General features: G+C 34.1%; 2 protein-coding genes across 5 annotated transcripts; both read left to right on the forward strand.

Annotated features, from left to right (window-relative positions):
• The first annotated feature begins 373 nt into the window (after positions 1-373).
• LOC145634171 (uncharacterized) lies at positions 374-7,514 on the forward strand. 4 transcript variants are annotated; one of them, XM_081685582.1, is made up of 16 exons: positions 374-599; positions 686-714; positions 807-924; positions 1,028-1,125; positions 3,681-3,777; positions 4,134-4,223; positions 4,316-4,378; positions 4,494-4,568; positions 4,670-4,735; positions 4,846-4,923; positions 5,825-5,935; positions 6,033-6,110; positions 6,219-6,338; positions 6,815-6,855; positions 6,958-6,982; positions 7,084-7,514. In XM_081685582.1, exons 1-16 carry the CDS (start codon positions 567-569, stop codon positions 7,087-7,089), a joined length of 1,128 nt encoding a protein of 375 aa, XP_081541708.1. In that variant the 5' UTR covers positions 374-566; the 3' UTR covers positions 7,090-7,514. The 4 variants fall into 4 exon arrangements, with proteins under 4 accessions (XP_081541708.1, XP_081541711.1, XP_081541709.1 ...); XM_081685585.1 differs by having other exon boundaries at positions 813-924; XM_081685583.1 differs by having other exon boundaries at positions 375-599; positions 7,087-7,514.
• A 6,808-nt stretch (positions 7,515-14,322) lies between these two features.
• Positions 14,323-23,033, forward strand: LOC145634172 (replication protein A 32 kDa subunit B-like). The gene is made up of 10 exons (XM_081685586.1): positions 14,323-14,613; positions 14,747-14,857; positions 14,971-15,068; positions 15,157-15,198; positions 15,666-15,743; positions 20,823-20,901; positions 20,983-21,069; positions 21,161-21,234; positions 22,536-22,604; positions 22,720-23,033. Exons 1-10 carry the CDS (start codon positions 14,512-14,514, stop codon positions 22,802-22,804), a joined length of 825 nt encoding a protein of 274 aa, XP_081541712.1. The 5' UTR covers positions 14,323-14,511; the 3' UTR covers positions 22,805-23,033.
• Positions 23,034-24,989: the final 1,956 nt, after the last annotated feature.

The raw sequence follows: 24,989 nt of genomic DNA on the forward strand, positions 1-24,989 counted from the left end.
AATCTATAATACCCTTTTGACTCATTTGGAAAAAAAAAATAAAATTTTTTTTTGATCAAACAAAGTTTATTCTCATTTGATTTGTTTTGAACTTTGAAGGCAATTAAGGGAGTACACATGTAGTTGGGTTGGGTGGGGGGGTTGATGGGAAGAAAGCAGTCAGGGCAGTCACGTGAATACGTAAACAACAACAACAATGGTTAATAATCTGACTGATAGCTGACTATTCTGATTTACGAATAAAACGTGGAATGTCATCTTCCCTAATTAACTCCCCCTTCACTCCCATTACACCCATTACTAATAATTAATCCTCTTAAAAACCCCCTTTTTTCAAATACTAAATCATCTCTTTCCTCTTCACTTTTTAAACTTTTTTTTTTCCTCCAAAATTAAATTCTCATTTTCAAACTCACTCTCTCTCTTCTTTCTCTCTTTGTCTCTTCCTTCAAAGATCTATCTATCTATCATCCCTAAAAAACAATTTACAGACATTTTCTCTCTCCTCTTCTCTCTCTCTCTCCATTGTCGTCTTCCTCCATTGAACCTGTCAACACCACTATATAATGCCGTCTTCTGACACTGACTTCGCCTTTCTTGTATGTGCTTTCTCTCTCCTCTCACTCTTTCTCTCTCTAAACTCTCTCATTTTTTTTTGTTGATTTTTTGTTGTTGATTTTCTCAGTCGTCTCCTTCCTCGGGGTTCGCAATGAGGTCAGTTTCATCAATTTCTAACAATATTTGAACTCAACTTAGGGTTTTCAATTTTTGTGAATTTTTTTTGAATTTTTTTTGTGTGGTGATAGTAGCAGTGAGATGAATTTTGCGGATGTGAACAATTTGGAGCATTGTATAAAGTATTTGAATCAGACGCTTGTTACATTCGGATTTTCGGCTTCGCTTGATCTGTTTGCTAATGATCCAGTACAGTACATTTCCTCTTTTGTGTGTTTTGTGTTCAATTTCTGTAATGTGAGTTGTTTTTTTGATTGGATTGGTGTTGTATTGTGTTGTGATGATTCGGCAGGTTTCGGTGGCTCGTACTTGTAATTGTATGTACTCTTTGTTGCAGCAGAGGCAGCGTGATATCGAGTTCCGAGAATCGGCCAATGAGCAAAGACAGCGGTATGAATTGCTGAATTAGAATGTTTTGTAGCTGGTTTTGGTTTAATTTGATGCTTGATTTTGGTAGTAAATCTTTGGAGATACTCGAAATGATGATCTATTGGATAAGATTTTTAGATTTATTTGTTGTTTTGACTTTTGAATCCGATCATCTTGTGGTCCTATTATCAATTTTAAATGCAATTGTAAGTAGAGTGTGACTGTGATAATGCTGTGCCTTTTGGTTTGTCTCTTGAATGTGTAATTTGCTCTATAATCGACCATTTTCACGTGCTAACTGAAATGAGTTCATATTGAAGTTTCGCTTAGTTGTGATCTATTTAGGATTTTAGGCTGCTTACAATACTTCCATGAAGATGTAGATTTCCTAGGCATTAGGTCGTTTTATTTTGTTTAACTAATGGTAATTGCTATTGTTTGAGCTTCCTTGTCATTTTCATGGTCTTTACCCATCTTTTATGAATACCTAATACTTCTGTAGTATGTTTTAAGCACAAAAATGACTTCCCTCATTTATTTATATATCATGTTTCTGTAATATTTTGATCTAGAAGTCTCTCCAGTGATATTCATCAGTGTTTACATGGCTGGTTGTTTTAAATATTTACCTAAATGGACCGTGGATTAAATAGTATGTTTGAGGCTGATTCTTCCATGCACGGACATATCCAACTATAAGGTTTGATCCCTGAACAGCTGAACTTCAACCAACCAGCACAAAGCTTAACAAGCTGTCTTGAGTAGCTTTCGAATAGTTTAAATGGCTTTATCTACTTGACTTTGAGCTCACTTGCTTCATTGCAATAGGCATATGAAACAACTGCAAGCTTGGGCTGTGGTGTATTAGAGCACCTATTTTTTTTCTCTCCCATAAACTTATTTATACTTTGTATACATCATGTATGGATTGCACATGTTATGATATGCTGAAACAACAAAGTGAAGCCATGCTTCATGACTGAGACCTTATTATTGGGATGTATGACACCGTCTTTTGCTTCAAATTATTGGGTCTTGCCGTCTTGGTATGCCTAATACAAATTCTTGGCTCTACCTTGTGGGCCTTTCTGCCCTGATAGTTACTATTTCTTTGACCTGTTGAGCTTAACTTATGGAAGAGGTGGCAAGTAAGCAACCAAATTTAGATGTTCTCCAAGTTTTTGTCATCACCCACGACTCTGCAATGGAACTACTTTATTAAGAATGACATGGAGATGGCTGTAGAATTTCAGTGAAATTATCTTTGTTTCCGCATAACTCTTTATGAGGGAAAGCTACCAGGTTGGCATAAAATTCTTTTCCCTTATTGTTGTAAACAAATCGGCCTGCAAAGGTACCTAAAAAATCGGCTGAGTACATACAGAAGTATGTATCTAGTTGGATTATTAAATGGGGTGCATGTGTTACTGCCTTTGTTTATCTCATTTCCTAGTTTATTTTCTTTAGCCTATGTTGTGTTTGCACTTTAGATATAGTTTGTGGAGGTTGTTGGTGGCACTAACGGTTGCTGCCAACATATGTTATTCAGACTCATTTTACCTCAAGTATCTGTGTCGGATCCTCAACAATTGGACATGAGTGGGAACTTCAAAGTAGATATGAGCTTTGTTGAGAAGCCGTAAATTGTGGGTTTTCAAAAGGATGTGGCCTTTCCCTTCAAGATCATTGGGAAATTTTTGTTATGTTTATTTTACTCAATTCTAGAGGTTGGGTGGTTCTTGCAGGGAGAAGTGAAGTATTTGGTGTTACATGACATTCATGGCGGTTAAGGAGTTTGCATGGCAGAAGCCATGGATGCTTTAAATCAAGCATAATTATTGATGTAGGGAAGAGAATTTTTGGAGTGGTTTCTGTGACCTGTGGGATTTCATATAGAGGAGTGCCAGGACATATAGGAGCTGTTTTTGTGGTGGCGAAGGGGAATTCTTTGGGTGCAATATTAAAAAAGAGAGAAGAAAAGGAAGGTTTATTTTGGACTGAGAGGGAGATTAATTAAGTGGTACGTAGAGCAATTTTAATCCTTAGATACCAAAGAAGTAGGTAATGTCAAGATTAACTGATGGCAGAGAGGATGCAGAAAGTGGCATTGGGCTTCATGTACACTGCTCTGTCTTGTAAAGAAGAAGTTAAAAAGAGGAGAAGAATATAAAGTAAAACACACATGTCTATATTAGTGAAACCCACTGAGCCTGGTGTTCCCTGTTGTGTTTTTAATTCCTCGAAATGGCCTGTGGATTTTAATCTCGATTTGGGAAAGACCATTATTATATTATATTAATCTGGAATGTTAGCCAAGCCTTTCTAATAAACTTAACTGACAGAATAGGTTATGCTACAAAGCATTGATCTAGGTGATCTTGTACTGACTGTCACATGGCATTGTTTGCAAATGACGAAAGCTTACTTAGAAAATGGAAACTTTGTTTATAAATTCCTTTTACATGAAGTTGGAATTATTTAAGGATTTTTATTGCTTGATTGATTGTGACTGTAACACGATATCTGATCATAGTATAGACACATGCTTATCGGTGCTTTTGTGGGTTCTATTGCAGACTTAACTCAGACATATCAAGGTTGGAAGCCAAGATTGAGAGGCTTGAATCGCAGATAGCAACAAAAGATAGGGAGATAGCAACAATTACCCGAACGGTATTGATAGATCTAATTTTTTCATTCACTAACTGCCTTACTGAGGTTCACATTATAGATCTGAAGTATTATACTTTGTACAATGTATATGTTATTAAATGAACAACCGCTTTGGGGGGGGGGGGGGATATGAGGAACTTTTTTTTTGATAAAATATAATAGAGATATTTCTAGACTTACACTTTTTTATAGCTAGGGTGGTGCAATACTAGTAAAGCTGTATGGCTTCAAGAGTGCATATTAATGCGACTTGCTAGCATGTTGGTAGCTTGCTCATATATGATTATGTTAACTGAAGTGATACTCTGCTAAAATTTGCTTGCAATTGTGTTGAATTCTGCTTCCCATATGTTTAGGAAGCCAAGGCAAGAGCTGGATTTAAAGGACAAATTGAGAAGTTGCAGCAGGAGAGAGATGAATTCCAGAAAATGGTTATCGGCAACCAGGTTAGAACCCATTTCTGGCAGGTGGACCCCCCCTCCCCGCTTAAATTCAAGCTCTTTTACTGACACAGATTTTTCTTTTTGCCCATCGAAAGCAAGTGAAAACTCAACAACTACATGAAATGAAGAGGAGAGAGAAAGAGTACATAAAATTGCAGGTATGTTTTGCGTCGGAATGAACGGATCTTCATGCTATTATTGCTTTGTTACTTAAATATTTGGGACCTAGAGTTGGGAACACTCAGACAATAACTGACTTTTTCATACTTCCAGGAGAGACTTAACCAAGTTGTGAATGAGAAGAAGAAGGAATCTAGATCTGGCATGGAGATAATGAATTTGCTGCAGGTATGGATAGACAAATTATTGGTGGAATGTTGGTTAGGTTCCCTTATGCTGTCATTATAGATTTAGCTGTTTAGTCTAATTGTCATGGCACTTGTATGCAGAAAGAAGGAAGGCAGCGTGGCACATGGAATGGAAAGAAGACAGACAATGACTTCTATAAAAAGATTGTATGTACAATGATGGATTGTGCAGAGCAGTCTCAGAATTCATTAACTTTCACATGCCGACTTTGGGGAAACAAAAGGGCTTATTTACCCTAAATTATGTATATTTGCAGGTTGATGCTTACGAGGTCAAAAATCAAGAACTGATGCAAGAGAACAACGATTTGAGGGCCTTGTTGAGATCAATGCAGGTAAGTTTCCATCTGTATTGATGTCATTTTCTTCTAAGCATCAGTCTTTATGCATTTTTTTAAAAAATGTTATCCCAGTTCTCTGCTGTTCTAGGTACTTATTTGTTCTTAAATTGATTTACAATGGTTTACACAAAATTAATTTTTTTTTTTTTTTTTTTGCTGGATTTGATGATATTTTCAACTGACTAAACTTTGTGAAAATGTGTTGAATTCAAGTTAAATTCCAAGACTTTTAGATAGCCATTGTCAACATGTCACTCTTTTAGGTCCACGTTGTTGTAGATGTAATCTCCTTAATATAAAGAAGTACTGTATCTTAAATCAACTTTTTGTTTTCTTCTTTTGCCAGTTAACTATGGTTAGAAAAATTATAGCTATAGGAAATTATGCTACTTGGAAAGGTGCATGTCAATAAAAAATGGAGTGTCCATCTTCTGAATTCTGATAAGGATGATTACTTCCCTCAACTACTCTAGTATTGATGACAGTATACATATATTATTATTCCTGCCGGCAAATAGAAAAAATAAACCATAATATTCCTTTTCCCTTTTAAGTAATGTAGAAAATTTAGTGGTCTATTCAAACATGTCTGCTTGTGATTTGAGAAATGAATGTTAGAAATTAGCAAAGAGCAAGTAGAAATACTTCATATAGAAAACTTGGCTTGTCCAAGGGAGAGAAAATCAGATTAGAGGAAGAAACAAGTTTAAGTAAAAAGAGCTCAGTGTTCCCAAATTAACAAGTTAATCAATTTTAAAGATAGTTATTTTTGATTGAATAGCATTGGGAAGCCGTAACATCAGCCTTCATCTATCTTTTCCATTTTGGTGTGTATGCACAGAAAATAATACTTCTATTGAAGTTGATAATGACTTTAAAAATTTGATGATGACAGGAGGATATGCGTGGTTTTTTAAATGCCCCTAATGGTTCAACCAAGCAACCTCCGACCACCAATGAAAAGCATGATAATGATCTTTCACAATCTCCTTTTGGCGGAAAGACGGTATTTCAATTTGTTGAAATTAGAAATTAAAAATAGATGAGTTATTGTTCAGTGTCATTGAAAGTAATTGTTACTTTTGTCCTTGTCTTTGTTGCAGGATGTCTTTGATCTTCCATTCCACATGGGCAGGGGTCAAATTGAGGAAAACCTTCGTGCAAAGATGTCTTCAATAAAGGTTCTTCTGGCATCTCCTCTCTCTTTTCCCATCATCTTGCAGATATATTCTTAGTATTGCCTTGTCTGATATGTTTATAATTGTTGGCTCCCTATTTGATCATTGAAGGAGCGCTTATGTCAGCTACAAGATGCACAAAAAGGAACTGATGTTACTTCTGAAGTTACTGAAAGGGAGCTTGAACTTGAAGCACAACTTGTGGAAGCAAGAAGCATAATTCAAGAGCAGGTACTGTAGCACTCATGTACTCTCTTTCTCGAGTGAGAGATGGGGTGCTGTCGTCTATTAAGTTTTCTTGGCTTCACCTCTTCTTACAAGATGAATTTGTACAATATCTTTTAAATAAAACAAGGTTTTGTCTTTCAAAAAAAAAAAAAAAAAAAAAAAGAGAAATAAAAAAACAAGGTTTTGATGTTACCTCCAAAGTGCGCCAGAGTATTTTTCACATAAAACAGTTTCTATATGTGGGTATTAGGGAAGTTTCCTCAGGAATGCGGCGCAGGGCTTTGAAATTTTACACCTAATTGCTTATGAATTTTTCAGTTCATTGTCATAAATTGTTGGTCCATTGTGCTTTATTATATCTCAGTTTACAAAATATTCGTAACCTGTCTATATGATAATATTTGGAGTCAATATATCACCCAGCCTCCCGCCCTTCTTTATTCTCAAATGCTGAATCTATATTGTGTTTGTCCTTGCAGGCATCTATAATGTCCAAACAGCTTAAGTCAGAAAGGCGTAGGTAAGTTAAAAATTAACTCTATCTGCCTGAAGTATATTTGTTGATTGCTTAGTTAACCCAATTTAACGTTACTGATGGCCTATTTTATTTTTCTGTTTTCAGGGAATCACTTGTATCGACACCAGAGGTAAATTACCTGTAATTGTTCAGGTTTAAACGGTTGGGTAACTGTTGTATTTCCTGCTTCTTGGCTGAACTGTTAAATGATTGTTATCAATTTGCCTTCAGCAGTAACCAAAGACAAGCAATTCAGGCTATAGAGTGATCTGATCTGATCGCGTATGTACTACCAGAACTTCTGGGTTAATGAAGAATCATCTAACATAACCGTCGGCTATATTTGCAACCGACTTCCGCTTGACCATGTAAAAGATCTGCGAAGAGGGTGTTGTTCGTGTAGAAACTGTGTAATATATGTTGTTCCATGTGGGCAGAGCCGCAGAGAAACTAATGAATACACTATTCTATTAGTCTATCAATTTAGTGTAGGTTAACATGCTGTTTATATAATGATTTATGTCTAAGGTCTATATTATGATCAGTTTCCAGCTGAGTTGAGTTGGATTAGATTCCATTCAATTAACAGTCGTTCATGTAATATGATCATTATTCAGCTGTATGTTTAGGCTGTATTCAGTCGTATGTGAGATTAATTTTAAGTACTCTGAATTCATGCAGTAATCGCTGTAATTTTCTCCTGTAACTTGTCGTAAATCATTAGTTAGCACGCAAATGGGCTATTCAAGATTCGAAGATTTAGTTGGTGTGGTGAGACCACGTTTTTAAGTTCCATCATTGAATCCGAATCATGTTCTACATGAAGATTTAGTTGGTGTGGCGAGACCACGTTTTTAGTCTAAATGAAAAAAGAGACATAACATACAAAAATTTTGTTGCATAATTAAAAATTGAAATCAAGAAATTAGTTAACATTACAATCATAACCTTAATCAGGCAGTCAAATGCCACAAACAATTGTGAATGGCTTCCCCATTTCTTTTCCTAGCTACTAATCCAGCAACATGAACACCTTTAACAACAAACCCACTTTCTTCATCATCTTCTTCACTTTTTACTGCCTCAACAAAACCAATCATCATCTCATTCACTGCTTCATACCCTTTATGAGGATCTCTTGCTTGTATAAGCATTGCCATGATAATAACCGCGTCGTCTTTACCATGTTCACCAATCCTTTCTACACCATTTTCGCTTCTTCGTCGAGTTATTCCTTGTTGCTGTTTTACCACTTCTTTGACACCCTTTTGAATAAGGAGTCCTTCAATCACAAGGCTTCCTAGCTTCTCAATTGCTTCTAAGAGAATAGCTTCCAATATATCATTTGGAGTGTTACATTTATTTAAGGTCAATCTTTGTGTGTTCTTTATTGAAATGTCGGTCATTGGCATCGAGTTAAGTAACCAAGTCATTAGATTTTCTTTTCCCATTGCAGCCATTTGATTTAATACCTGTAACAAAGTAGGATTTAAGCTTAATTTAGCTCATCTAATATGCTTTAAGAAAACCATTTTGTTTTTATTAAGAGATTCCTTTATCTTATGCACAAGCTAAGTTATGCTAAACATTTGGTTACAAGAGATCAATAAAATACTGCTCACTATATGTTGACTAATTTTGTATGCAGTAGAATGCAAACTATCTTAAGTAGAACTGATCAAACTATTCAATATCATTTCCATATTATTTGGAAAATAGAATAAGCTGCTATTTCTTGTTAGAAGTGATAGTTTTGAAAATTAACATGATTATTGATTAGCAAGAATATGAAATTCGAACCATAAAGTAAACAAAATTAAATAGATAGATTAACAATAACGAATAACGAACATGCCCTTAATTTTTTACCTCTGGAATATTGGATCCAATATCGTGTGGCACGAGTGATGGAGAAGAAAATTGGATAACCAAATCTTTGCAAGCCCCATGAAGCGCCTTCTTATAACCCTTCAACGAGTAAATATAACCTCCATCGCTTTCTAATCTTCCAAACCTAATATCCCTTTGATCACCATCAAATTTATGAACACAATTTCGTTCATAGTTGGTGTTGTTACTCCTTAACTGTCTCTTTAATCGCGATAATTCAGTGCTAAGCCAATCCTCTAACTCCACTAATTCTTTCTCCAATTTGTGCATTCTTTGCCATTGCATTTCAACCAATAATGCATTACAATGTTCATCTCCGAGTGAGGAGGGATAGTTCACATATGATACTTTTTTCGAAATAGGAATTGGACTTACAACTACCTTAGTAGATATTGATGACGAGTTTGAACATGGTATATGATTTCGACATGATAAGTAAAATGATTTAAACTTTGAATTAGGCTTCTTCTTTTTGCTTTGCATTGTTATTGATCTTTAAAGACGATTTTTTTGGGGTGTTAATTTTGATTAATAAGAAAATGACCTATATACTTTGTAAAGTTTTTGGTTCAAGGTAAGATTACAGGATTAGTGTGTTTGAATTTTTGAAAATTTGAAAATCTGTTGATCTAAGCTAGGTATATGCAACGGCTATGAGGTATTGTAGGATAGGTTGTTTTTAATTTCACCCTTCCAATGCTTAGGATATGTAATTGATCAAATTGATTGTCTCGTTATCTTTAAAGTCTGATAAGTAGTGGACTCATCACAATTTTCTCATTTCCAAATGGATGATAAGTAGAGTATGTTGGTTGATAATACTGTAATAAACTCCGAGAGGGTGGAATCTAATAAGATTCAAGATTGACTTTCATCTACATCACTACCTCTGTGTTCCTCTCTATCCATGAAAAAAAAATGGTTGATCGTGTCATTTAAACAAGACGTGGACTAATTAATTTTATTTATAAGAAAGTTTGAATACGTATTAAAAAAAAATTGAAGTTGTTTATGAAAATTTTAACCAAACACAATTCGATCAAAAATAAACTTGATTAAGATTTATACATTGTGAATTTGTGATCACTATCAGACATAGTCAATATAATTTGACCGATCACAAATTCACCATATATAGCATTATTTAGGGACAAATTAAAGTTAATTAGAGGTTAATTCCATACTTCCATGGGAGACAAAATACTTGATCAATAGTATCATGATCAAAATTTACAATATGCATATATATTTGAAAGATCCAAAAATCACTCCAAATAATCTTGATTGCACCTAATCTCACTCTCCATAATATAACTCATAAAATTGAATTGAAAAAGGTTAAACTGAAGAATCAAGAATGAATTCTAGAAAATAAATTAATCTCATAATCACAAATTACATGATCGAATCAAAGAAGCAAACACAAATATTACTAAATATTTAAATTAATTAGAAACTCTAAGTCAAATATCATATTGCATGACACAAATTTCAAGCTAAAAAAATACATCTCAAAACATAAAAAAGGAGGTTCAATTTATCAAGATTTTTTACCTAAAAATACAACTATATCACTCAACCCCTTAGGGTTACAAGTAAACGCCTTCCCACGAAACAAAGCCTTAGTACTTAGACTATTATTAACGTTGCTTGAACTTCTATCATCTCTAAACGAATTAGCCGATGAAGATGTCAACGTTGATGCAAACGAAGAGCTCGAATAACGGGCTGATTCGCTATGATCATACCTTTGTGACTCGAAATTTCGTTGCTCATGTTCATGATGATGATGTTTCCTTTCATTATAAAAGATTATCTTTCTAGGAATAATTCCTACAACTTTGTAGTTATAATGACCTTGCATTGTTTTCTTGAGTTTCTTCACTAGCCATGCACTAGTCCACTTTTTTGCCTTAGGCTCATCATCTTCGACATCAAAGTAGGGTTTTGGAAGGTTCATTGATAGCACCGCGGGTGGTGGGCTAAGGGGTGGTAAGATATCATCCGGCGGTGGTGTGATGGGCTTCCCTGGCTGTGCCTCCCATACGAACGCCTTCCCTTCCGGGGGCCGCCCGTAGTAGAGCCTAGAAGAGCATGAGCCTACCGTTGATTGCCTTCCTAGGATTTTGCTAGAAGAAGATAAGTCATAATCCATTTTTCTTTGAAATAAACTTTAGTACTTTATGATAAACTTCTTTGTAAATATAAGGAATATAATTAAGGTGTATATATTGTAAAGTACATACATATATATAGATTGAGAATATGTATATATGTAAGCAAGAAATTATATACAATAACAAGCTAAAGTGAAGGGAAATGTTGATAATTTAATATGAGCACATGATGCTAGCATGCATTTTTTCAAGAGATTGCGTTGATTTATTTATTTATTATTTTTTTTTTTTTTGAGATATTTATTTTTAGTATATTGCAATTTACTCTTGATATTCTTGAATAGGTGTGTTACCTTTTTTATATATTGAAGCAAGCAAGTAAGGAAAATATAGGGAAAGAAAAGAAAAAAAAATTATCTTTTTTGTTAAGATTACGATTTGCTAGCTACTTGGACTATTGGACGTAGATTAATACTATATTACTATGCAACGATTGGCTAATGGTGGGGCCATGTGTTAGCATGCTATAATTCTAAGACAAAGTAAGGTTAACTTTCCTTTGCATACACTATATGCTAATGTAATTTCTATCTAATCACCTTGTTTATTGAGTTGACTAACGACTTAAAAGTGTCATTAATTACCTAACCAAGCCAAAGGGGGAGGTATGTATAAATGTATAATTAATAATAAAGTCAACTATGGGAAAACTTAATGTATTCTTGCTTTTAAATAAGAAAAGTAATCTTGATTTTTGTGGTTAGAAATTTGTAGTATTGTGTATAAAATACATATAACAAGCTATAATCAAATTTATGTGCTTAAAACAAGCAATATAATCATGTTCACTAATGCTTCAAATGTTGACATACATCTTTATTTCCTTTTTCAATCTTGTACACAACTCAGAATTTATTTCATTATGTGTTTGTGGATAATGGATACATTTTCCATATTTCACTTTTAATAAAATGAACGACTAATTCCCGTGGATTGCACATAATATAGCATGTACGTCAAAATGTACTTTTAGCTAGTCTTTTAGAGTCGTGTATTGTAGTATAGCTAGATATCCTAGAAATTAGAGGGGAGGGTTGGGAATTCTTATTCCTTTAATCATTAGGCCAACTTTAATTTTCAATGAAACAGAACAAGCAAGAGGTTGTGTTCATTTCACTTGAACTCAGGCTTGATTAGACCTGAGTATCCTTGATTTTCATGTTAAATGTACACTTGATTAGTTGATTGGATCTAATCAACCTTGATTAGCTCACTCTGAGACTTATTTTTAATATAACATAAATAATACACAAGGGAAATTGTTTGAGAAAATTCTTCATCCTATCAAAAAGGTTATTCATAAAGTTTATTGACATTTCATCACCTTTTTCGTACTTAACGCACGCTTTGAAACTTCAACGAAAACATAGTGATAAAAGTAATTAACCTAATACATCCAATTATTTATTAATAGAAAATATTGTCTAAACATAACTACTACACCACATATAAAAAAAAGACAAAGGTTTAATTTATAAAAATCAACATACGTACTTCCACCATTAGCTAAAACAAACCAAGATCTAATTAAGAATTTAGTTTAATTAAGCGAATTGAAAATATTAAAAGTATACTTTTAGAAGTGGAATTAACGAATTTGGTCTCTTAGACATCACTTTGTTGAAACCTAATTCTATAATTGTTTATGCAAAGAAGCAAATGACACATTGACACCCTACATATGAGTGTGCCCTTACGCGTTATTGGTCTTATGATAAGGATCTTGATAATATATAATGTATAAGCTATCTTTTATACCAATCAAGATCACTAATTAAATTTTAGAATCTGTAAATAATGATTAGTAAGAAGTAAGAACATGATCTGTAAGAGAATACAATAGTTTAAATAACATTATATTGATAGATGTCATTTAGCTCAAGAGAATATTCACAAACTTGAAACATACATTGGATAATTATGTTGAACAATCATAGGACTTCATGAAGAATGAATTTACACCCATCAAGCTTATGTTGATTTACATATTCTTTTCTTTATATTATTGATGTAGTATATTCTCCTTATAAATCATGTATGTTTATTTAGAATAAGTATTATGTTGATTTATATATTCCTTTCATGCATGTTAATACTGCTTGGTTTTGTATGATAAGTTAATACAAACTTTATGATTACTCTCATTTTAATATCCCCAATGGTTACACAAGAAAGTTTGGTTATGAATTTTCTCTCTCCTACTTTTCCCCATGCATTTTATCGTCATTTTGTCTTTAGCAACAAAGTCCCTTGACAGCTTGGTGATGCAAGCCATTCTACATCCACGTAGCACTCTAGAAAACTTGCCCAACAGCTTGGTTTTGGTCATGGCCAAGCCCTAGTCATCGCCCAATTTCGGCATTTTTTAATTTCTTTACAATATATGCTAATATGCACGAGCGAAGGTGGTTATGAGCATGTGTAGAGTGGTCGATCGCACAGGGCCTCTTAAGTGAAACTATTATAACAGGGCTCTTGGATTTTTGAAATTTATTTATACAAAATAAAGAGAAAACTTGTTAATCAATAATCTATTTTTCGGTTTTAGACTTTAGAGCCCAATTTAAAAAATTGCACTGGGCCACTTTTAGTTTTAGTATTTGTAGCCCCGCCTCTATGCACGTCTCTTTCCTCATGACCAACACTTTGGCAATTTGTTGAGAATGCTCAAGTTCAAGGTCGTAAATCTTATCCCATACTACTCATATGTAGGACTATAGGGCATCAATGTGTCATTCGCTTGGTATAAGAACATATACTTCCTCTATTTTTTTTTAATTTGCAACCACGGGCAAAGCCAAAGGGGCTAGTGGAGGCCCGACCCCCTTGTGGGCCAACCGGTGATATGTGCATTTTCTAGTCTGACCCTCAAAAGAAACTAATAAATACTGTAGCAAATATTTAGCTTATACACTATGTTGCCAATGATAGCTCAATTGGTTGCTTGAGTTTTGCATGGTAAGACTCCCAGTGTCCAATTGAACACTTTTTTTTTTTTTTCTTTTAAAAACTTCATCTAGTCTTGCCCCCCTTAGATTTCTATTATTGGCTTCGCCTCTATTAGCAACACTTCTCATTTCACGCTTGTCAATGTAAAATTTCAATTACAAATATCTTGAGTTATCAATAAGTAAAAATCACATTATATAAATCACTAAAGCCAATCAAAATGAACTTTGTGAATAATGTCAAAGTGCTAAAAATACGAGTCTAAAAAAAAAAGAGGAAATACTACCTCCGTTAACATTTACTTGCAACTTTGGGGTATTATTTGAAAGACATAAAATATTCCAAAGTTGCAAGTAAACGGAGATAATACATGTTTTGCACAAATTTTTTTTTCAACCATCTTTTACAAAACTTGCCTAACACGAGTAGAAGGGTTTTGTAGTGTTGGGCAAGCCCAAAACTTCCCTCTTCAAAGAAGGCGGGAAATGCTAATTTCACTCTCACTCACTCACACATACAGAGTTACAGACGATACAGTTGCTAAAACCTCTCATTTTCTCTCTCCCCAATTCATCAAATCAATTTTCTAGGGTTTTAATTCTTGCATCATTTCCAGAATTCAATTTCTACGATTACAGCAATAATGTATTCCGGCCAATTCGACGGCAACGCCGCTTTTTCCGGCGGTGGTTTCATGCCTAGTCAAGCTACTCAGTCCGCCGACCCATCTTATACTACTTCCAAAGTACTCTTTCTCTTTCATTTCCTTTATTTTGTTGATTTCAATTTTATGCTGATTTTTGTCTTTAATTTTGATGTTAAATTGGGATTTTTGACTAATTAGGGTTTTTGTTTGAATCAATTGATGTTTGTTACAGACTCGTGATGCTCAGGCATTAGTGCCGTTAACGGTGAAGCAGATAAACGAAGCGCTTTTAGCTTCAAATGATATTAACAATTTTGTTGTTGATGGTGTTGATGTTAACAATGTATGTTGTTCTTTTTGTTGATTATTTTGTTATAAGTTTTTAAAATTTTGGTGCTTTTGTTGCAATTTTGAGTTCAATAATGACTGTTAAGTTGGGACAATTGGCTGATTTAGGTGACGCTTATTGGGCTGGTGTTTAACAAGACTGAAAGGGTTACTGATGTCGGTTTTGTCCTCGATGATGGAACTGGGAGAATTAATGTTCATAGATGGTGAGATTTTGATTCATAAGCTTTGTGAGTTTTGACATGTATGACAGTATGATTTTAATTTTATGGATTTGTATCTGTGGCTTTACAGGGTTAATGATAGTTACGACACGAAGGAAATGGAAAAGATTGCGTGAGTTACTTGAACTTTTAAGTCTTGCAGTATTTTTCGTTAGGATTCTAGATTATGAGAGGTCATATGCGTTTTTTTAATGACAAGCACTGCTTGACTGCTTGTAATTTGTGTAGCACTCCCTCCATTTCATGAAGCATGAAACTTTTTTCCTAATTTTGGTGTCCTGAAATTTTGTTTTATGCATTTGAGTTATGCATATATAGATATATGATGTATACATGTGAGAAGTTATTTTGATAGTCAAGACAATCTACATGTTCCCTTATGCTGTTCTATTTTCAAAGTGTTACTAAAGCTGAAACCATTCTCTGTGGAGGTATGATTGTATAGTGTTACCAAATTTGTAGGAATATTTATTTTGGAAAATGGTTTTGGATTTAGCTTCCTGATTGGTGTTTTCTGATAATGACATTGGTTGCTGTAACACAATAGGTAGTTGTTCACTTTTTTCTTTTTTATAACAGGGATGGCATGTATGTACGTATTTATGCAAACTTGAAAGGGTTTCAAGGTAAAAAGCAATTGATGGCCTTTTCTGTCAGGTATGCTTGTATAAAATTCTTATTGTTTCTTTTTTCATTAAATATGAAATAAAATCTGGAACTTGTATGTTGTATGCAAAGAATCTGTAATCTGGATACTTAGTTTTTTGTCATCCTGGTTTGAGTTAGCTTGATTACTTGATACTTCATATATTGTATGATTACTTTTGTCTTCCATAAACATTGCATCGATGTCTACAATATTCAAGACACATCTTTGACTTGCAGTTCTCATTTCTGCTCATCTTTGTGACAGCTTGAAAGGGTTCTCTGGTTTTTCATGGGGTAGTAGTAGTGGATGAGGTAAAGGCTATAGAGATAGATGAAAAGATAAAATGGTGGAGGGAGTATAGTGGTCAGGTTTCTAGTGGAACTCCTTAGTGTTTGCTGGAAAGTTATGTTAATTCAATTCTGTGATGTTTATATACGGTATATTGTGGTGAACCTTGAGTCATCTCGGGGACTGTTAACACGTAATTGACAGATGAAGTTGTAAATGATGAAAAATGAATTTAGCTAATGAGATGTGTATGTTAGTTTTCCCTCTAGTCTTAGCTGAAAGGGATATATTCATGGTTTGATACTTTGGTGGAAGAGTGAGACATAATGAATCTTGTTTTTTGTGTCAAAATTATTTGGACAAAATAAGTATTTAGGTTATTGATGCTAACCTTATACAGAAATTAGTGGAAATGAGAGTGTAATTCACCTTTTTGACTGATTTCCTCAAGAAATTTGGAATCATGTACTTTCAGCATTGATATTGAGTGGAAGTAGCAATTGGACAAGTTCTGAGATGTTTTGGATATAGTTTTAGGTTTTGGAAGTGATCAATTCTACTTTTGCATTACATTGTCTATTCTTTGAAGCTTTCAGCGAGGCATGTGCACTTTTTATTTGGAAAAATAGAAAAATACAGCTATTTTGTTGAAATTGGTTCATGTAGAGTAAGGTTACTGCACAGAGGTACTGGTGTGCTGCCTTTTTTTTTATTTTATTTTTTTATTTTTTTTTTTTCCTGCTCTTACAATATACTCCGTATAGTACAAGAAGTGGATTTAATGATTCATTGCTGCACCGTGGATCTCATATTGTCATAGACATAGTATTGAGAGATGGATTCTCATGGATCTGTTATCTCCTCTCGTAAGGTTACAGGACTAGAGAGTTTTCAAATTTAGGCTGGAGGTACAAATGATGCTTGACTAAGATGGTATATGACGATGTTTGTTTTCTGGATTAATTCTTTGCCTCCATGCTGTATACCCCCTGCCCTTGTAATCCTGTATTACTGGGCCTCTTTCCAGCAGCTTGACTTTCTGATACACTTGAAAATATGAACTATTACAATGTGAAATTATGTATTTGATAATTAATTAAATAAATACAAGTCCGTCCTTAACTATACTTCCCCATGTGTCCATGTCTCATTTTTCTGCGTTCAAGCATCTTAATCCAATGGTAATTTGGTTTAGCTTCTCTTTTTTTGACTTCTTACATAAATGGATTCAGCCTAATTATTTTTAATGCTAAGGGATGCTAACTTCACACTTTGCAGCAAATTAGTCTGAAAATCAGTATGTTTTAAAATTATAAGTTTTTAGAGCTTCCCTAGTGTCAACAACTCGAAATTTAAGTCTTTTTGTCTAGGTTCTGATCATTTTGGGCTGTGCTTCTTGCATTATTTGGTTCAATTGCCTAGCTCAGTTTCAAATTAAAAGACACAAGTCACACAACTGCAAAAAGCTTGAGAGAATTGAGGCTTGGAATGGTTGAAGTCATGCTGTTGGTATCAGATTTCAGTTAAGATTAGTACAAAAGATTATTAAATTCTCTGTCCTTAGGCTGATCTTTTAGCTTGTTCATAAAGGTACTGCCATCACAGAAACATATTGATCATAGACCTATAATAATTTAGTTGCTGACAGTTTTAAGCACTGACTGAGGCTGCAGTTTGTCAATGTGCCTGCAATTGTTTTTCTGAATGATATATCTTGTGGGGTAAGCACAGCAGCGCAGGAGGTATTGATGTTTGTAATCTAGGTGCAAATTGCTGTTGTAGTCAAATTCAAGCTCTTTTGGGTTAGCCCTTTATGATTGAAGAATTTTTTAATATATTAGGTATTGGTTGATGAAAGCAATATGATTAACACTAACTTAGTGCTCCAAAAATTGTTGGAATTAGGAAGTTAATTCCTTAAATCTAGTCATTGCTTTGTAACTAAAGGCTAAGTACTTTGGTAGGCATTAACAAAGGAGGGTGTATGATGCAATTATGATGAAAGGATATATAGATGTGTGAGAGGAATGTTAATTTGGTGCAAAAGTGTTAAAGAATTTTTAATTACCATTAGGTTGCATCAATTTGCATTAAGTTCTATTTCTATCTTTGCACAATGATGGATGAGTTGACAGTTTTTACATTATAAGATCCTTGTCATATGTTTTTGTAGATGAAATTGTTCTAATGGAAGGATCTAGAGCTAGTACTATTGAGAAGTATTCTTGGTATTGTGGGGAGTAGGGTTGGAAGCTCATGACTAGTGACCTAAGGGAGACTTGAGATGACGTAAATGGTATATTTAGAGTGTGATTTTAGTATAGATGAGGATTTTGATTTGAATATTGTGAAACAAGGTGGTGGAGAACTGCTTATCAGTGGTTTACCTAGATGTTTTTTCTCAACTAAATTAGAAAGGAGCATTTAGAATAAAATTTGACCACAATCAGCCTACTTTGCTAGAGTTGGGCTCTTTAGGAAGATCATTTTTGGAAGATAAATGTGACGAAAATAAAATTTTGAGAGGTGGATGTGTAGTTAATACTGGTAATACAAGAAGAGTTAGACTCTATGATGGAATTATTCTATTTAGAGTTGAATGATACTTCCTCCGTCCCTGAAAGAACGACCCTTTTGGGTTGATTTTGCGGGTATTAAGAAAGTTAAATAAAAAGAAGTAATTGTATATTAGAAGGATAAATTTACACAGGGTTTGTAAAATAGTAGAGATAGAGTATTAAAAATACATGAAAAAAACAAAATTTTATATAGGGAAGCTAATTTTGCACAAATATTGTTGTAATTGGTGGGTATTTTAATGCAAATGGGTTGATCATTTTGGGACTAAAATTAGGCCAAAAGGGTCGAACTTTTTGGGACGGAGGGAGTAGTTGTCTAAAATTAGGTGAAAGCAAATAGATTGTGGTGTATGATATTGTATCCAACAATAACATGACCCTTATTTAAATATAGGAAAGTGAAGATAATTGAGATGGAAGCATTGAGTCTTTGGATTGTATTGTATTGGACTAGAAAGGGTGAATGATCTATGTGAGGTACTCATGGACATATGGGGATGACACCTTTGTTTATGTAGCTTAATATTGCATTATTGCTGCATAATTGTTTTTTATTTTTATTTTTGATTCATTTAGAGTTGTAGGTAATGAAACTTTTGAGTTGTTGATTATTTGGGTTGATTTGAAAGGTGAAGACTTTGAACCAGGATGACAACAGTTCGGATTAAGGATTATGTATAATCCAACTTCTATCCTATAAGCTGTTAGATTTCTGATGTGCCTCTAACGCTGACATCTGACTCGAATTGATCCGACCAAAATTCCAAGCATCTAACTCCTATCCCGACTTTTAATATTATTCTGACCCAATTATCATTAGCTAATGCTAAATACCTATAAAACCTTAATTATATGATAAAAAATATGCAAGTACATAAAAATGTTTTAATAATGCAGTCGAATCTGATAAATTGGATTCTAAGTAGGTCTTTTTTTAAAAAAAACAGAGTTGGATTCGGATTATTTATTTTTTTTTTCTCATATTAGGCTTGGATTTTTTTCTTTGGATCGGATCACCCTAGGGTTGGATACGGATTATATTGCCATCTCTACTCTAAATTAACTTGAAACCATGACAAGGTATGTTTCTATTTCTAGAAATAAAAAAATACTATACTGTTATAGGATGAGATATGAATCCACGACCTTTGTGTTACTCTAGCTCTTATACCATGTTAGTGGACCAACTCAACAACCAAAAGCTTAAGCTAATGGTTGAAGCCCAAGAATATGTTTTTTATACTCTATTATATAGTTTTGTTGGAACAGCTAGATTATACCCAAGTGACCTATTTGACATGTTTATCTTTAAATTTGGTTCTTTCACATAGGTCTGTGGTAAGTTGGTGATTTATGTCTATGATTCATGGAACATAAATACAAAAATGCTAAAAATATTGGTACAAAACATAGTGTAAATGACTGAGATTTGCAGAACATTTCTGCAAATTATAGATTTACAGGCCTCAAGAATGAAAAGAAAAACAAATTTATAACTGATGCCATGAAATACCGTATTTGATATTCAGTCATTTCTAACTCCCATATAGATCTTCAGATCAAGGGTTTATTTGGGAAATCCTGGATGTATTTTAGTCAACGAGTAGGAAATAAATTTTAGGGCAAGCTGACTTTAACTTATGTCCTTTTTAATTAGTGTTAAAGTTAAAAAGGCTGGAGAGAGATAAAGAAGAGGCCAGGGATTACATAGGGCCCATAGCATTTATCCTTTTTGATACCGTCACTTAACTTCTAGCCTTGATTTGAACAATTTCCAATTTGAACAATTGCCACATTTGGGGCTTTGCTCTCATATATTGAAGAACAGATTGTATGTATGTCTTTTCATTTGAGCTGTAGCATTTCTTCTGCTTCCGTGCTCTTAATTGCCTCCCAACTCATTATGCTTTGCTGCTTTTGTAAGGTGCCTTAAAAATTATGATTTTTTTTTAAAATTTGCATTTTACTTTGTTTGACTCTGTTAGTACCTCTTTATTTAGTACTTTTTTCATTGGGTGAGGAGTGGGTGGGTGGATTGTGCGATTGATTCTTGATGTTAAAAGGTGCATGGCAAGTCTCAAGCACCAGGTTTTTGAAGACTTCCATTTGTACACAACAATGTCCTCATCTTTCTTAAGGGTTTTATGATTGCTGTTTTATCTCATCATGCTCTCTGAAGTCTGAATCCTTGATTGAACTGTGGTGTTTCTGTAATTGCAGACCTGTTACTGACTTTAATGAACTTACTTATCACTACCTAGAGTGCATGTATGTTCACACGTACAGTACCAAATTGCAGGTAATGACGTATTATATACATTGTTTCTAAGGTTGTATTAGTACAGTTGTATTTTTGCTCATTTCTATGCTCTCATTGCAGGCAACTGGTGTTCCTGCTGATGCTCAAATGATGTCTTCGGTAAATGGAACTCCCATCAGAGGATACCAGGGTACCCAGCAAAATCAAGTATAATTCAGGGTCACTGCATAGTCTGATCTTTGTGATATTTTTTTTTTTTCGGGTTACTTCTAAGCTTCTTCGATTTGCCGTGCTACAGTTTCCTGGACAGTTTTCCGAATTAAAGGATGTTGACCAAATGGTGATGGAGTATCTGCAGCAACCTGCTTGCCTGTGAGTTCAACTTGGAATTTAGCTATCTTTTCTTTATCCTTCCATATGGTCATAATGTCATCTATTGCTTACTTCACCTATTCTGTTCCATTATATGCTGCTTTTCACCCTTTTATTCTGTCTGTGTTGATGTGTAATATCGTATCTTAAGTGTAACTGAAAGGGACAGAATGGCCTGACTAAGATTTAAAAAGCAAGCATGGGGAGTAATGGAAAAAAGTACATACCAATATTGTTTTATGTACTGTCAGTCTTTAAATGGACATTTTGGACAAAGGGCGTTGACAGTAGCCCTACGCAATCATAAGTATTCACAAGTATTCCAGTTAAATAGTATTATAGGCTTGGGAGACTGGCTTTCTAGGAAGGATGTTCTCCCAAGCTTAACATCATGTTCTACTGGACTACTGGTATTGCTTACATGTCCATGAACACACCAATAAGCAATATGTATAACACATAAATCAAACACACCAGTGACTACATGACAAGCAAACTAAGGAATATACATCATTTTGGAATAGAAATGCATCTATGTAACTTCCTGTAATCTGAAAATTTGTCTCTGAGTGGACTTTGCCTCTTCATTTGCAATGCATACAGCCATCATTCACTGCCGAAATACTATTTTGTTTGTTTTCAGCAACACTTAGTCTATTACACTTGCAAAGCATATTTTAGCAACCATGCTTTTGCCAAGGTGGTTTGGACATCCCAATCTGTAAGAATCAGCTATATGAGTGCAAGATGGCTGCAGAATGATTAGGTTGTCTTATGAGAAGGAACAGAACTTTATGAGAAGTTTTATTAATGCTTAGCTTGCCCTATAAAGCTATCCTCATAAGATTATTTTTAATGTCTGGAGAAGATGATCAGAAGAAATATTGCCATGTTTATCGAAGTAATGTAGTCCTTCACAGTGTGGTTTGTTGATAATTATAGAGGAATTTTGGATGTGATACCAAAATTGACTTTCAAGGTTGTTATTTCTTCTGTGGAGTCTTAGTTTACATGTGTATTTAGAGAATATGTGCTCCAATTAGTGCTTGATTGGTAATTTATAATATGGCATAAGAACATCATGTTATCTGAACTTTCGGATGGTTCTCCTGCCATTGAAGTTTGTATCTGGAAGGTGCAGTAGAGTCTAAGCTACATCATGTTATCTAATATGTGCTTCTTTACTATTTTTTCTGTGTGATATAATATTGGCAGCCGGTAGGTTTTAACCTGCCTTGTCGATATTCATGTTTGTATTTGACTTGTCTATGGCTGATCCATTGATACTTTTCTCCTTTCAGGGCACAGGAAAAAGGGGTGCATGTTAAAGAGCTCATGCAGCGACTAAATCTTCCACTTGATAAGATCATGTATTGTGTTCTTTTTCTGTTTCTATGCTTTTGTTTTTTTGCTATGTACAGAATGTGATTTGCCGCCCCTGTAAAATTTCTAACATAAACATCTTGCATAATGGGCAACTGACAGGGGATCAATAAAGGCTCTCGAGGTTGAAGGTTTTGTCTACTCAACTGTTGATGATGAACACTACAAATCAACTGGAAATGCTTGATATCCCCGAATGCTCACACAGGAAGGGGGTTCTAATAGTCTGAAGGGTTTGCTTATATCCTTTTTTATCTGCATATCGCCTTGTAAATTTTTGTCATTGATCAGAGATATCTTTTTTTACCTATTTTAGTTCAAGGTTAGCTAGTTGTAAAAATGGATATGGGAAAAAGTGTACTTAGTCGAGCTTTGAGTATGATGCCAAGTACTGCTAGTTCTATATTATTCACCTATACATGTTTCTCCCTAACAGTTGGTATATCTGCATTCTGCAAGGTTGTTTCTGAATGTTGATGCTTGATACTTGTTCATGATGTTAAGTGAGAATAGGCTTATACTACGTACAATAGTTTTCCATTCACGGAGTAGCAGAGTAGGAATGTATTAATCATTCTTGTGACATTATTACTCTATGCCCATTATAATTTCGACACTTCTAGTTTAAGAGAAGATTGTCCTAATTTTTTGTGTATTTTTCCTTCTTCAAGAAATGATTAATTAACACTCTCTATCTAATACAGATATGTATCACAAACTATGTCAAGATTAAGACCGTTATATTGAGTCAATAGTATAAGAGAGTTGTAAGACATACCAGATTTTACTCAACTTATTAGGTAGGTTAAGGTTGAATGGTCCAAATAATTGTATGAAAGAAAAGAGTTGGGAGGTAATGGCAAATAAAAGAGGTAATACGTGTGATAATATTGTGAAATTGTGATATGAATGAAATTGTGGGCGTCACGTGCAATACAACATGCCACCGCTGCAATAGACCAGTATATTGGGTGTTATATGCATGGGATCAACCTTCATTATTTAGTAGCCCACTTGCATTTGTCAATTTGCCCTTAATTCCTCTTTTCTGCCTTCTCTTTGTTGGACCAGGTGAAGCCAGTTTCAGAAAAGTCTAAGCCAATCCTCCAATGTGTGTGTGAGATACTTAAAGATATAGTCGTCGTCATACTAAGGTTTTGTTCTGTTCACCTTAATCCTCTTATTTGAAGGAAAATCAAATTTAGACTAGATAAGTTATCATAAAGTTGTAAGTTCTATTAATAAGTAAAGTTTAACTTTGAATAAGTTTTGACATGTGAAAAGTAAATATACAAAACCGTCCGAAAATATTGTCCCTATATACATACTAAGGCCTACAATATACACGTCTTTACCTCATCAACTCCTTATCCGGGCTTGATTTTAACAACCTCTAGCCCTTGGGCAATACATCTTACATATCTAACGCGATTTTTAGTGTGTTGGAGTACGATTTGTTCATCTAATATTTACTTATTTTACCTTATCTTATTTGAACACCTCTATCCCTTGGACAATACGGAGAACATCTTACATATCTAACACAAATTTAGTGTGTTGGAGTATGATTTATTCATTTAATTTTTACTTATCTTACCTCATCTTAGTTGAACTAGTCAAAATTTATTTTAGTTATAAATTAAACTTATGTCACGCTAATTAATTAAAATTCTTCTTTTTGTGGTGTTTTTTTTTTTTTTTTTTTTGGTGAACATTAAAATTAAAAGTCTAACAAAACCCCATCTACATGTAGGCTAGCGGCCCAATACTACAAATTAAATCAAACAAAAAGTTTAAGAAGTGTATAAATTAAATGTTCAATGATTATTGGTGGTGCTTCCTAAAAAAAGAAATCAAAATAAGGAAACTATGATTGATTTATTCGTCCCCTAAAAGGGTCTAATAAGATTATCCAATTGCTTATATAGTCGAGAGTCGTCAAACATATTGGCCGCTAAATCGTATGGATGTAACAGAGTTCATGTGCCCACAATACCCATGCAGCAGAAAGTTTTGTAATTTCTTTGTCAATCAATTATGTTGTCTTTCAACCAATTTTTTGACCAAAAAGTGTAATTAGTAGAAACTAAATCTTAGAGTATTATATCAAGCACTTGTAAGTTGTTTGTTTAATGTACTTGTTAATCATCAATTGAGTCCTATATTGAGTAGATTCTTCACTTTTTGACTCCCATCAATGTAAAACTATATTGAAGTCAAAACTTTTATTCAAAAATAAGGTGTTTAAGGGTCTGTTCTAATAGACTGAAATCAGCTGAACTGAATATTTTATAAGAGAAAAAAATTAGGAGCTGAACTGAACTGTACTTAGAGGTGTCCACCGTGCGAGTCGTGCGAGCTGGGTTAGGGTT

The sequence above is a fragment of the Chenopodium album genome, chromosome 6, assembly GCF_948465745.1.
Source record: "Chenopodium album chromosome 6, dcCheAlbu1.1, whole genome shotgun sequence".
Lineage (NCBI taxonomy): Eukaryota > Viridiplantae > Streptophyta > Magnoliopsida > Caryophyllales > Amaranthaceae > Chenopodium > Chenopodium album.

What these genes read in the sequence shown, in the direction of transcription:
- LOC145634172 (XM_081685586.1), top strand. Translation starts at nt 14,512, where the DNA reads ATGTATTCCGGCCAATTCGACGGCAACGCCGCTTTTTCCGGCGGTGGT. An exon ending in CATCTTATACTACTTCCAAA is followed by an intron (nt 14,614 to 14,746) that starts GTACTCTTTCTC and finishes TGTTTGTTACAG; the next exon opens with ACTCGTGATGCTCAGGCATT. An exon ending in AAGGAAATGGAAAAGATTGC is followed by an intron (nt 15,199 to 15,665) that starts GTGAGTTACTTG and finishes TTTTTATAACAG; the next exon opens with GGATGGCATGTATGTACGTA.
- LOC145634171 (XM_081685582.1), top strand. Translation starts at nt 567, where the DNA reads ATGCCGTCTTCTGACACTGACTTCGCCTTTCTT. An exon ending in GAAGCATAATTCAAGAGCAG is followed by an intron (nt 6,339 to 6,814) that starts GTACTGTAGCAC and finishes TTGTCCTTGCAG; the next exon opens with GCATCTATAATGTCCAAACA. An exon ending in CTTAAGTCAGAAAGGCGTAG is followed by an intron (nt 6,856 to 6,957) that starts GTAAGTTAAAAA and finishes TTCTGTTTTCAG; the next exon opens with GGAATCACTTGTATCGACAC.